The following is a 14,342-nucleotide window of genomic DNA, read 5'->3' as shown; positions in this document are numbered from 1 at the left end:
TCCCTGCACCATTTACCTTATAGTTTGAGCCTGCAGCCGAAGATCGCGGTTACAGCGTCTTTGCAGTGCTTTAAGCTGTTTCCTCCACCATGATCCTGCCTCTGACGTCATAGGATGGGCAGGACCGCAGCAGAGGAAACAGCTCAAAGCACTGCAAAGACGCTGTAACCGCAATCTTCGGCTGCAGGCTCAAGCTATAAGGTAAATGGTGCGGGGAGGCAAGGGGGAACACGGAGGCCGTCCCGGGGGGGGGGCTTTGCAGTCTTTCAGGGGGCAATCTTTTGGGGGCGCAGGCCTTCAGGGGGTGGGACAGGCCTTCGGAGGGTGCTGGCCTTCAAGGGGGGAACAGGCCATCAAAGGGGGGACAGGCAGTCCTGGGGGGGGGGCAGGCCTTCGGGGAGCAGTCCTTCAGTGGGTGGGACAGGCCTTAGGGGGTGCAGGCCTTTAAGGGGGGGTGCAGACCTTTAAGGGGGGGACAGGCCAGGGATGGTGACATAGGCCTTCAGGGGGGACAGGCAGGCCTTCAAAGGGGAGACAGGCCTTCAGGGATGGGGGTACAGGCCTTCAGTGGGAGGTGCAGGCTTTCATGGGGGGGCAGACCTTCAGGGGAGGGGGGTCCCTGGTGTAGAAGTACACGGAGGGAGGGAAGGGGGAGTTCAAAGAGACGTGCATATGCTGGACTTTGGGGAAGGAAGAAATAATGGGTCTAAAAATAGAGGAGAGGGAGAGAGATGATGGACAATGGGATTTAGGGAGGGAAAGAACAGAAAGGGAGAGAAGTTGGACATAAGGGATGGTGGAGAGGGGGATAGAGATACTGGATAGGAGGGTAGTTGGGAAAAGAAACAGAAAGATGGTGGACCCTGGCGTGGTGGGGAAGGAGGGAGAGATGCTGGATGAAAGGATAGTTAAGAAAAGGTGGATCTGTGGATGGAGACGATAAAAAAGAAAGATGCCAGACCTCCGGGAGGACAGAGATGGCAGATGGATGGTTAGAACGGAGAAAGAAGGAGACCCTGGCAAGCAAGTTATCAGAAGACAACCAGAGCCTGGGACCAACAAGATTTGAATAATGACCAGACTACAAAAGGTAGAAAAACGAATTATATTTTCCATTTTGTAATTACAATATGTCAGATTTGAAATGTGTATCCTGCCAGCTGGTGTTAGACCGCAAACGTGGGCTAGGATTTAAGAGAGAGAGGAAAAGTCTTTTTTGTTTGTTTATTTTATTTTCAAACCCAGCGCCAGTGTGGTTAGGAGAAGGCAAAAGGGGTAAAGAGGCTATAAAATAAACCCACCAGGATGTTTGAAAAACAAAACAAAACACCCAATTGGGCAGGAAAATCAAATCAAATCGAAAAATCAATTCAATAGGCTGAATCGAATTGAAATTTTTTTCCCTGAATCGGGCAGCACTATTCCACAGTGTTACTTCTATAAAAGAGATAACGGAAGGCCTAGTTCTCTCATAGTGCATTGCTGAGAAACCTGTCAGTGACAATCGTACTACCGCCTCAGATTGTAGTTCTCTGAGTGCCATAGCCTATGACAAATAATATGGGATCCCTTGCTGGATGACCTTGAACACCAACACTATTGCCTTAAAAATAATACGTGATCGTACAGGCAACCAATGAAGTTTTTTCAACCACGGGGTTATATGGTTGAACTTTCTCAGACCACAAATCGCCCGGGCATTAGCATTTTGAATCATCTACAGAGCTTTGCATTGTAAGGTCTTAATCCCAAGATAAAGGGTATTGCAATAGTCAAATTTCAAAATGACTATTTCCTGCACCACAGTGCGAAAATCGAATATCGACATCATCGGCTTTAGTCTTCTCAGCAGCCGCAACTGAAAAAAACAGATTTTACTACAGAAAGTATCTGATCCTTCATACTAAGAGTACTGTCCAACCAGACCCCTAATATCTTCAGTTTCCTCTGTATCACAAATGTCTAATTACATACCCCAACTTCTGTAGACCATTGTGGATCATTCTTTCTTCTAGTCAACATAATCTCTGATTTTGCAATATTTTAAGACCAGTTTATGTTTTACCATCCACTGATTCACCACCACAGATATGCATTACAAATCAGCTACGGATAGTCGTTACAGAACAAGAATGCATTTGAGATACATTAAGACCTTTTTGGAATCTTTGAGATAGAGATTGTCATATTAACCAATTAAAGGGGCGTATGGTACAATTCAGTGGAGCAGCTGAAGGTACACTGAAAGAATATTAAGGGGAGAAAATTTAGCTAGAGAGCAAGAGGGCTCGAAAGAATCATGAAGTAGGTAGTGTTTGTTGCACATATACAATTTCTTATATCCCGCAATTTTCAACAGAGAATCATATCTTCACCTCTGCCCACTGAAGTGGGAACGAAAAGTTGTAAATTATAAGTCTTACCAGTGACAGGATGATTGAACACTGACTGTGCTATCTCCGCTTGTAGAATGCTCTGGATCAGACAATGGGCAGGAGATTCAGCTTCTAAAGCCTTTTAAGGGACAAATTCTATTTGACAAGGGGATTGGACGATCTTATGGCCAATGTGGCAGATCACTCTAAAGCTTTGCAATACCTCAGCCCCACTTGCAGCTCCATAATTCTTGTCCTCTCACCCCCACCCATCAGCACCTCAGTCACTCATACCCTGAATCCTATTACTACTATTAATTATTTCTTTAGCGCTACCAGACGCATGCAGCGCTGTACAGAGTCACTCTCTTTCGCTGCTTCTTTCCACCCCCCATTTGCAGGTCCCCTTCTCTACCCCCCATGGGTCTGGCCTCTTTCACCTCCCCCCACCCCCCGTGTAGATCCAGCATCTTCTCTACCTGCAAGCCTCTCAAAGCAGCAGAGGCAGCACTGTGAACAGGCTGTTTGCAGACTGCCATGCCAGGGCCTTTCCTCTGACAGACGACATGGTAGAAGAAAGGCTCTGGCAGGGCCAGTTGCAAGCAGCCTGTTCACAGTGCTGCCTTTGCTTGCCAGCCGCCTCTGCTGCTTTGGGAGGGCCCACAGGTAGGGGAGATGTTGGGTCATTCGGAGAGAGGCCAGACCAGTAGTGGTGCCTTGCCTAATGGAAGTGTGAGAAATGATGTGGGAGAGGGCAGGTCTGGGTGTCTGCACAGAAGTCTGCAGAGCATGTGCAGAATTCTGCAAGGATGAGGAATTTTGCACAAATTCTGCACTGTGCAGTTATGTAGAATTCTGCCAGGAGTGTTATAATCCAGTAAGTGCAAAGATTCTTTGAAACTGGTGACCTAAAAGTATGTGGCAGACCCCCTTTCATTCTGCTGTTTGTTGCTTCAGAGGCTTCAGTTGAAATTTGATTTGGTTTGTCCAAAGGGACAGAGGGAAGAATTAAAGGCCCTTGTGTAGAGATGAATTCTTACTCTCTTTGGTGGAATTCAAAAAGGCATAGGATAAACAGAGAGTCCTTTTAATTGAGGAAATATGGTCCTCATTACATACATGATATCAATTCAAGATGGATTCAAAACAAAACTTAAATAGCTTGCAAAGGGGTATTGCCTGAATATAGTGGCAAGTACAACTCTAGCCACTTTACTAGGCAGGGTAGATGGACCATACTTGTCTTTGTCTGCCATTATTTACGATGTTAGTGTGTCTGTCATCTTTAAGTTGGATATTCAAAAAGAAAACTGCTGTCTCCTCCAGGAACTATAGTTAAAACATATGGCCTACTATCTAAAAACACTTACCTGGATAGTAGCACCTTTCTGATTGGATAAATTCCATTGCTCAGCACCACCTGTACTGAAAATCATTATAGACCACCTCTTGGCTATCTAGTTGGTGCCAGGGTGGTGTATAGGCAAGGTATGGAATTATCTGGTGAGTGGTAATATTTGGTGCTGCTATTGAGAGACCTTTCCAGACGCTTTAGAATAGAAAAATTGCTGATGTAAATTATCCAGCTAGCAGCACTGAATATTACTGTATATTACGGTTGTACAGATAGCTCCAGCAGTTGTCAGTCTAACTAGATAGCGGCCATTGCTGAATGTTTGGGAGTAATTTTGAACACCAATTGCAGAGTTTAAATAATGACCCAATAATTTACTAGGTGATTAAATAGTGAGCAGTTTATCTGTTACTTCAGATAGGCAACATGAAAAACAGGAAGGAAAGAAGTAGATGCTGGGGGTTTTTGCTTGGAATCTTCCCGTTAGTTCCCCTGTATGGTGGCTCTAGTACTTCTCTGAATTTTCTTCTACTGGGGCCTCTTGGCTTCTCTTCTTGGAAACAGTCTACACTATTAAGTGACTGCCTAGTTGGCAATCTATTCCCAAAATATGACAAGATTTTTCTTGATTTAAATACCTGTTAGACATCCTCTCCCACTGAGCCTTGAGTTTACTTTCCTCTGACTGCAAGCCCTCTTTTCCAGCTGGTCGTAGGCTTCATAGGCCCCGATTCACTAAATTCAGCGATCGTCGCAACTCCTTATATCTACAATTAAAAGCCCAGACTAACTGTATTACACTTCCAAACGCTATGGGGCGTTCCATTTAAAAATGTGAAACCAGTCTGTACTTAGCCTGTGATTTCAGCAAAAAGAAGGAAAAAGGTCTCCCATAGTCTCCTGTCATCTCATGCCCCTCTTGGCAGCCTGAAAAACTGGAGGGCTGAGGGCCGCCACACAAAGGGTGGCAAGGAAAAGAAAAGCATGGAGAAGGGGTAAACCACCCAACAGCCTAGCTAAACTAAACAAGGGTACACTACAGAGCCAGAGGAAATAGGCACAAAAGAGGCGGAGCACACAACTGAAACACTTGCAGAATTGGTTTGAAATCTGAGATAGTATGTTCTCTTGTCAATCGGATTCGTAAACGAGCTCAGTGAAAATGTAAGCAGACAGATTTGACATGATCCTCAACAGAAATGCTTGCCAGCATATTATATATGTCTAGGCTGGATACTATCGGGCTTCAATCCAAGATGTTCCTGGATATTACTTGCCCTAGAAAATGCTTGATTTAACATCTTGAAAACACAAAATTCTCCAGTGTGAGTGTATGATCTTAGAAATCCCTTGGGATTCAGACTAAATTTCATAATGCAGGTTTGAAAGTCATCTGGCTTGCATGTCCGAGGTTTGAGTTGTAATAACCACTCCCTATGATTACATTTCACGTTTATATGAAGTTTGAAGAACCTTCTTTAGGTATTTTTAGACAGATTCTTAGCCAAAACCTTAGAAGAATCTTTAAAATCCTCTATGTTTGAGCAAATTCTGTGGTATCTTAAAAATTGAGCTAAGGGTAAACTTTGTTTAAGTGATGTCGGATGGCATCTATCATACCGTAATAAGGTATTAGTGTCAGTTGGTTTAACATATATTTTAGTATCAAATGCACCATTTATTGAGTTATCAAGATATCAAGAAAATTGATTTCCACCTCAGAGTAATGTAATGTGAAATGTATGTTCATGTCCAGCCTGTCGAGCCAATGACAAAATTGATTTAATTGCTCTACTGAACCATCCCATAGAAGGAAAACATCATCAATATATCTTTTCCAACTGATAATGTTGGAACTCCAGGGGCAGTTACTTAAGTACTGATCTTCAAAATTCTTCATATATAAGCAAGCCACCAATGGAGCACAGGTAGCCCATGTGGCAACCCCTTTGACCTGTAAATAAAATTGATCCCTACTAACAAAAAAATTTTCCTTCAAAGCAATTCAGCTACTATTGAGCGTAAGCATCCCTCTTGCCGGACTTTCTCCTACGAGGTACAGGGGGAGGGGATGTTGGGATAGACCTAGGGGTGTTGGGGGGGATTAAGTTTCAGGGGGTACCGGGGGTTCTGGGAGGTGGCGGCAGGAATGAGTGGGCATCCCTCCTGCCGGGGGGAGGTTTGGGGGCAGGAGGGAGTAGGCATTCCTCCTGCCTGGCTGCTTTGGGGGGGTTGTTAGCAGCAGGAGGGAGTGAGCATTCCTCCTGCCAATTTCGGCGGGATTTGTGGGGGGTCCCCCTGCCGCTCAGCTGATCATGGCTGGGGGATTTCCTTGCCACGATCAGCTGATTGCAAGGGATCCCTCGATCAGGCAGGTGTGTTTCTCAAACCGGTGCCTGTAACATGGGCGCCGGTTAGAGAATCGTGGCAGTTAGGTGAGGTTAGGCGATTCTGTATAGGACGCCAGTGTGCGATTCACACAGCCTCTTCTTAGGTGACTGCTGAGAACGAAGTCCTATACAGATTCTGCCCCAAAATGTTTAAACCCAGCAGTTCTTTCCTGCTGTTCACTATAGTAAAATTTGAACTAAGTACGAGCTGGTACCACGAGCCTTTATTCACACTAACTGGAGATGCATTCCCTTATTATGTTTTTCTTTCCTTAAAAACACGTTCTGTGGGGTATATGCAGAGAGCATTCCAGGCTGTAGTGATAAAATTATAAAGCAGTGTGTCTTTAGCCCTTTCCTTTATAACTTTTGAACAATGTCATCTAGCTTAAAACTAATAGTGTGGAGTTAGGCCATTTGGATGGAAGAAGAGAGGGTACATTTACCGTATTTTCACGCAGATAACGCACACCCGTGTAAAACGCGCACACGGGTATAGCGCGCAGAAACCACGATTTTATGTACAAAAACTTTTGTATACCGTGCTCACGGGTATACCGCGCATGCTGCCCGACTGTCCTTTCGCCCGCCCCGACTCTCCTCTGGCCACCCTGACTCTCCTTTCGCCCTCCCCGACTCTCTGTGCGCAGAATTTCCCAGACCACCTCTTCCTCTCAACACATTGACACGCTAGTGGGTTTATTTTATAGCTTTTTCACTCCCTTCGGTCTGCCTGTCCCCCTTGAAGTCCTGTCCCCCCTTGAAGGTCTGCCTGTCCCCCTTGAAGGTCTGTCCCCATCCTGAAAGCCTGATGCCCCCCCCCGACGTCCGATACATCCCCCCCCGGCAGGACCACTCGCACCCCCACCCCGAAGGACCGCCGACTCCCCGACAATATCGGGCCAGAAGGGAGCCCAAACCCTCCTGGCCACGGCGACCCCCACCCCGCACTACATTACGGGCAGGAGGGATCCCAGGCCTTCCTGCCCTCGACGCAAACCCCCCTCCCTCCAACGACCGCCCCCCCCAAGAACCGCCGACCCGCGACCCCCACGACACCCCCACCCGCCTTCCCCGTACCTTTGTGTAGTTGGGACAGACGGAAGCCAAACCCGCCTGTCCGGCAGGCAGCCAACGACGGAATGAGGGCGGATTGGCCCATCCGTCCCAAAGCTCCGCCTACTGGTGGGGCCTAAGGCGCGTGGGCCAATCAGAATAGGCCCTGGAGCCTTAGGTCCCACCTGGGGGCGCGGCCTGAGGCACATGGTCGGGTTGGGCCCATGTGCCTCAGGCCGCGCTCCCAGGTGGGACCTAAGGCTCCAGGGCCTATTCTGATTGGCCCACGCGCCTTAGGCCCCCACCAGTAGGCGGAGCTTTGGGACGGATGGGCCAATCCGGCCTCATTCCGTCGTTGGCTGCCTGCCGGACAGGCGGGTTTGGCTCCCGTCTGTCCGGCCAACTACCAAAGGTACGGGGAAGGGGGGTGGGGGTGTCGTGGGGGTCGGCCAGGGGGGTCGCGGGTCGGCTGGGGGGGCGGTCGGAGGTTCTTGGGGGGGGCGGTCGTTGGAGGGAGGGGGGTTTGCGTCGAGGGCAGGAGGGCCTGGGATCCCTCCTGCCCGTAATGTAGTGCGGGGTGGGGGTAGGGGGTCACCGTGGCCAGGAGGGTTTGGGCTCCCTCCTGGCCCGATATTGTCGGGGAGTTGGGGAGTCGGCCGGGCAAGAGGGCTTGGGCTCCCTCTTGCTCCGATCGTGGATGCGGGTGCGGGTGGGAGCGCGTGCGAGCGGTCGTTCGGGGTGGGGGTGCGAGCGGTCCTGCTGGGGGGGGGTGAATCGGGCGTCGGGCGGGGTGGGAACTATGTAAAAAATTTTTTGTATAACGCGCGAGGGGTATGCGCGGTAGGTAAAAACGCGTATAACGCGCGCGTTATATGCGTGAAAATACGGTAGAACCTTAGAAACATAGAAACATGAGGGCAGATAAAGGTTAAATGGCCCATCTAGTCTGCCCATCCGCAGTAACCATTATTTCTTCCTTTCCCTAAGAGATCCCACCTGCCTATCCCTTTGAGATGTCAAAGATATGGAATTCTATATTGGGGGTGATATTGTAAATGCATTGAGAATCTAAAGAGGACTATTGCTTATGCCTCTCTTCATAACACTACAGAACTCAAAAACTCTGGAGATCGTAAAGCAGTTGGTTGCTGATGGAAACATAGAAGAATTACAAACATGTTTTGGTGCACGGATGGAATTTGGCACAGCAGGACTCCGAGCAGCAATGGGAGCAGGTGTTTCTCGTATGAACGACCTAACGATTATCCAAACAACTCAGGTACAAGAATAAAGTAGACCAACGTTTCCGCAGCTATATGTATTACCAGTACATAGTGTGTTCATTTATAAAATAGGTGCCTTCCTGCCCATGAACCTAGGTGCTCTCTTATAAAAACTTGGTAGTGGATTACTTTATTGCAGGGATCTCAAAGTCCCTCTTTGAGGGCCGCAATCCAGTCGGGTTTTCAGGATTTCCCCAATGAATATGCATTGAAAGCAGTGCATGCACATAGATCTCATGCATATTCATTGGGGAAATCCTGAAAACCCGACTGGATTGCGGCCCTCAAGGAGGGACTTTGAGACCCCTGCTTTATTGGGTATCAATGCCTGGATTATCTAACCGGTGCCAAAGTCGATGGTTACTTTAAAAGCAGCCACCAATCGCGTGCCAATCATGCGATGGCGCCTATTAGAGAATCACACCTCAGAAATCTAAGTAGTCCATGACTGCTATCAGCTGATTGTGACAGAGGAATCCCTGATCAACTGAGCTGGTAGGACTTCCTGAAACTGCAGCTTCAGGGAATTCTGCCGGTTCAGTTGATCGGGGATTATCCTGCTGTGATCAGCTGAACAGGCAAGGAGATCCCATTTTCTCTCTCCCTCCCACTCATTGATTCCTCAACTCCCCTCCAAAGATAGCCCCCTCCCATCGAGCCTGATACACACCACCTGACATCTCGCAACACCCATGACATCCCCCGGCCCCCCTACCGACACTCCACCCCCCACCCCCAACATCCCTCTGACATCCCCATATACCGCTTGTACCTTTGGATGAAACATCGGCAGGAGGAATACCCATTCTCTCCTGCCGATAGTGCTGTCTTTTCAAAATGGTGGACTTTCTACCTCCCAGTGCATCTTGTTATGCACTGGTAGGGGCCTAAGCCCCTAAACCAATCAGCTCTTAGCTCTGAAGTTTATTATAGCTGGCATTACAGATAAATGATTCCTGGATACCCATGTCATAGCTAATTCCTCTTCTTCAGCACTTAAGTTTGAACCCTTGTACCAGATTGGTGAAATTTGCAAGAAAATGAGCTGGAGACAGTGCTTATAATTTTAATTCTATCAGTTCCTTCAACAGCATCAGCAATAAAACAGCTGTTTTTTCTATATTTTGTTTAAAGCTTCAGAAATGGGTTTCAGGATTTTCAGCATATCTTCAACATTTCTCTTAACCCCAATATTGTGGATTTTGGTTGGCTGTACAGTGCCATCTATTTTCTGTTGATTTTGTTCACAAACTGTCATCAGAATAGGCCAGTTCTTAATATTCTGCTCAAAGCAGTCCACTACAGAGTTCCATCTAGCATCTTGTGGGAGCGCTGGCTTGGTTCCACCCATTCATTTCAGAGCTGCTGCGGCAAATTGACTGTTACAGAAGTATTTAGCAATTCCAATGACATTAGCAAATGAGCACTGCAACCATATGTTATTAACTTAGTATACTCTTCATGCTCTTCTAAATTACTTCTCAACTTGAATACATTTACAGCATTTGTCTGGGACTAAACTGCATACTAGACGTTAGAATTTTTGTTGGCATTTTATTATAGCTTTTGCTGCTACTTCCTGTAAGTATTCTGCTGTATGTGCATTTCCTAAGGTATCATTTTTTTCTGCAAGAAAGATATTCCCTTCTTCTGTTGTTATGCAAGCACATACAACAAGATCATTGTAGACATTACTCTACCCATCAAGACTTAAGTTAACAATTTTACCCTCTAGACCTGTTGCACCTTACTCAGTTTCTCTGTCATATACTTTATCCAGCAGTTTCCCTGTAATATATGCTCTCCTGAGTGGATTGTATCCTGGTCTTGGTGACTGAGCCATATTGATGAATTGTGGGTTTTCAATCAGATATAAAGAAGAGTTTCTCACATAAACAAACTGAGCAATTTTTTCATCAATTGCCTCTTTTTCTAATCTGCTGGTTTTTATCAACAAATTTATCTCTGATGGTTCTGGATGGTCGGATACTGGATAGATAACTCTGAAACTGTAGAACAGGAAGATGGTGATCTTGAAGGTGGATAGTTTCCAGAATCCTTTAGATTTGATAGATTCCCCTAAACAAAAATGTCATTATTTTATTATTGACACCATTTTTGCTTATTTAGTATTACTCATTGCATTCACTGCCACTCACTACTGTCCAAAAAAGGAATATTTGCTTGTTTCAACTCTTTATTTCTTCATAATAATTATATCAAAATGATAGTAACATGCATTAATAAATATATTTTTTCCCAGGTATGACAGTTCCTCAAGGCACTCTTTAAGAAGTATGATAAAATAAAAACATTTATCAACCTGAAGATCCTGCCTGTTCAAACATGTTCTTTCTGTCATTTTCATCAAAGCACTTCTCATAATGTTTCATTTGGGCTACCAGACCTTACATTTCTTTGTTGCATTGTTTGCATTTTGTACACATGTCTGCCTTACTCATTGGTAGAGGAATTTCCGATCTCTTTTATGGCCTGCTGCCATTATAGTTTTCTCTTCCAAAGAGAGAAAAATATGATAAACCACAGACTATAACAAACAACAAAGGAGACTAGATGGTGTTCAATCCTTTTATTTATTAACAGACTCGACACGATCGTGTTTCAGCCCAAGAAGGCCTGCCTCAGGAGTCTTAATGTAACCAGTGGTTCTCAACCCTGTCCTGGGGACCTCCCAGCCAGTCGGGTTTTCAAGATATTCTTAATGAATATGCATGAGAGAGATTTGTATATAATGGAAATGACAGGTATGCAAATCTCTATCATGCATATTCATTAGAGATATCTTGAAAACCTGACTGGCTGGGGGGACCCCATGACAAGGTTGAGAACCACTGCTGTAAACTGATAAGACCTTCAGTTCTATGCGGTTTTGCTGTACTTGCTGTTAGCCATTATCTTGGTTTTTTAAGGATATTTGGACACATCGATTAATACATTCATGGTCTTATCAGTTTACAGTAAGACTCCTGAGGCAGGCCTTCTTAGGCTGAAACACGATTAATAAATAAAAGGATTGAGCGCCATCTGGTCTCCTCTGGTTTGTTTTCGTGCCTCTCACTGATGTGAAGGTAGTCTCTCCTGTTTTGTCTTCCAAACCACAAACTATATACATAAAGATCCCAAGACTTGTGGAGTATTCTGCTCAAAAGGTTTCACTTTCATTTTTACTGCTTGTCCCACCCTCTTCACACTTAGCTCTTTGTGCAGATATACAAACTTGGCATTTAAAAGAGATAAGGGGTTGATTCTCTGTACTTTAAGTTGCAAAGGAACAATGTATATTTTATAACATTTTCCCTGTGAAGAAGTATGTTATCTCTGTAGATACAAATTCACAGTTTTGAGAAATGCAAAACCAAGCATCTATGATAATATCTTCTAGATAGAAAAATTGCATATGAATGGATTAATGGAATTCATTTATCAAAAAATTTAAACTTAGCATGAATATACTGCCTCATGCTACATAATTACAAAACTAATCCTTTTTTTATGATGAATAACTTTTGGATTATAGTTTTCTATTTAAGATACATTATCTTTAGATAGACTTTTCCTCAGAAAAGCATTTTATTTTAATAAAAACCCAATTTAAATAAAAAAACATTGATTTTTATCCACCCTTTTTTGAATTCATTAAAATCTTAGGAAAACAGAGGCCAGCCGCAACCAATGTCTTTGGTTCCAGCTGAAACCAAATCCGCGGCCAAACCTGCAGCAAAAACTGAAAACATCATGCCTGCCACTCCCCCCACCAGCAGAACACCAGCTGTCGCCCCCTGTTCCTCTTCTCTGAACATTAGTGACATACCTTAACAAACCCTGGTGGTTTAGTGGTTCTTTGGTGGGGGGGGGGGGGAAGAACTGCACTTTTTCTTGCCCAGAGATTTAGGTTGGATTCTTTCTTGTCCCTGAATAGGCCACTAGACCACCAGGGCTTATTAAGGCCAGATTAGTGGAGGGCCTACTCATAGCCAGATTAGTGGACAAGCTTGGTCTAGCGTTCAGGCATTCCAAGAAGGGATGGAGAGTGATCATGGGGGCAGGGGAGAGTTTTGGTTTCAGCACCCATATTTTTGGCTGAAACCTGAACCTGGATTTCAGGTCTGTTTCAGTGCCAAAACCAAAATCCGGTTGACCTCTAAAGACAAATGGATTTTAATAGTTCTTTACCTCTAGTCACTTTTTGAAAAATAATGGCTTTATAGTAAGCGCTGCATTATTATATCCAAATGTTTTAAGGTGACTTCTGTATATAATTATGCTTATAATATGCAGTTCTGAAATGTTTTTGAATGTTTGTTAAGGGGCTTTGCAGATACCTTGAAAAGAAGATTGGTGATCTGAAGGGCAGAGGTGTAGTGATTGGTTATGATGCTCGTGCCCATCCTTCAAGTGGAGGGAGCAGTAAGAGGTAAATAGTTATTTGCATGATATTTTTAAGAAGCATACTTGCTTCTGGTTTGGCGAGAAAGATGTGGCACATCAATTGTAGCCAATTACTCATAGATCAGTATTTGAAAAGAGATGAGGAAAGCAGTTCTGTGAAGTGATGACTATGCTATAACAAAAAGTAGTGTCTACTTAATCCTTAACCAAATGTGTGTGTGTATAAGTGTTTGTTTATTTATTACTAGTCTTTAAGCCCGTTACATTAACGGGTGCTAGAGTAGATGTCTGTCTGTCTGGGGTTTTTTTTTCTTTGTCTCTCTCTCCTTGCACGCTGCCTGTCTGTCTGTCATTTTTTCTGGCTGTGTCTCTCCCTATGTCCTTAGTGCCCCTAGTGCCTCCTTCACATGTCCTTAGTACCCTTTCCTACGTCCTTACTGCCACAGTACCTCCTTCCTGTGTCCATAATGCCCCCAGTGCCTCCATCCCATGTCCTTAGTGCCCCAGTGCCAGCGTACTGTGTCCTTAGTGCCCCAGTGCCAGCGTACTGTGTCCTTAGTAACCCTAGTGCCTCCTTCCTGTGTCCTTAGTGCCCCCAGTGCCATGTTTCCATTTAACCCTCCCCCCGATGCCAGCCTGCCTGCCTGCCTCCCATCCCCTTGAGCAGCATGTTTCCATTTAACCCCCCCCCCCCCGATGCCAGCCTGCCTGCCTGCTCCCATTCCCCTGAGCAGCATGTTTCCATTTAACCTCCTCCCCGCGCCGACCCTACCCGGCACACCCGAAACCCCCATTGACCCTCCCAGCCGACCCTCCCACCGCTAGACGGCCGACAAACCTTCCAGCTCCAGCAGCGTCCGAGGCACAGTAAACACGCTGCTTCGCGGTCTTCTACTGCCCTAATTATTTCCTCTGCGCATCTCTGATGATGTCATCAGGGACGCGGCAGAGGAAATCAGGCCAGTAGAAGAATGCGAAGCAGCGTGTTTACTGTGCCTCGGATGCTGCTGGAGCTGGGAGGTTTGTGTTCATCTCGCGGTGGGAAGGTTGGCTGGGAGGGTCAATGGGGGTTTCTGGTGTGGCGGGTAGGGTCAGGGGGGGGGAGTTGCGGCGTGTTACCTGCTGCCAGTCCTGAGAATAGAACAACAACCCAAGCATGCGTACTCTTACCTGCCACAGCCCGACAGATCAGGGATCAGGGAACACGGTGGTAAGAGTGCGCATGCACGCTTAGCGTTTTATTATATAGATTAGATATGAGCACTTAGGCCTAGATTCTATGAATGGCACCTGAAGTTAGTCACCTAGATCAGTGCACCTAGCTGATCTAGGCACCTAACTTACTTATTCAGTTAGGCTTAATTGGTGCCATTAATTGAAAAGTGCAATTAAAAACAAAAAACAATTAATTAGCTGGTAAGTACCTAACTCAGTAGTTGTCTAATCCAAGGCACCTATCAGAAAATAGGCATGG

At 45.6% G+C, this 14,342-nt stretch overlaps 1 protein-coding gene across 1 annotated transcript in view; it reads left to right on the top strand.

The window, feature by feature from the left end:
• The window catches only part of PGM2 (phosphoglucomutase 2), an 84,004-nt gene that overhangs the window by 4,316 nt on the left and 65,346 nt on the right, over positions 1-14,342 (top strand). Inside the window, exons 2-3 of the mRNA XM_033947590.1 lie at positions 8,287-8,454; positions 12,787-12,893. Coding sequence (XP_033803481.1) covers positions 8,287-8,454; positions 12,787-12,893 — 275 coding nt within the window. The remainder of the gene's footprint in view (positions 1-8,286; positions 8,455-12,786; positions 12,894-14,342) is intronic.

The sequence above is a fragment of the Geotrypetes seraphini genome, chromosome 1, assembly GCF_902459505.1.
Source record: "Geotrypetes seraphini chromosome 1, aGeoSer1.1, whole genome shotgun sequence".
In the NCBI taxonomy this organism is placed as follows: domain Eukaryota; kingdom Metazoa; phylum Chordata; class Amphibia; order Gymnophiona; family Dermophiidae; genus Geotrypetes; species Geotrypetes seraphini.
Note: the sequence above shows the minus strand (reverse complement) of the source record. Positions and strands in the feature narration are given on the sequence as shown.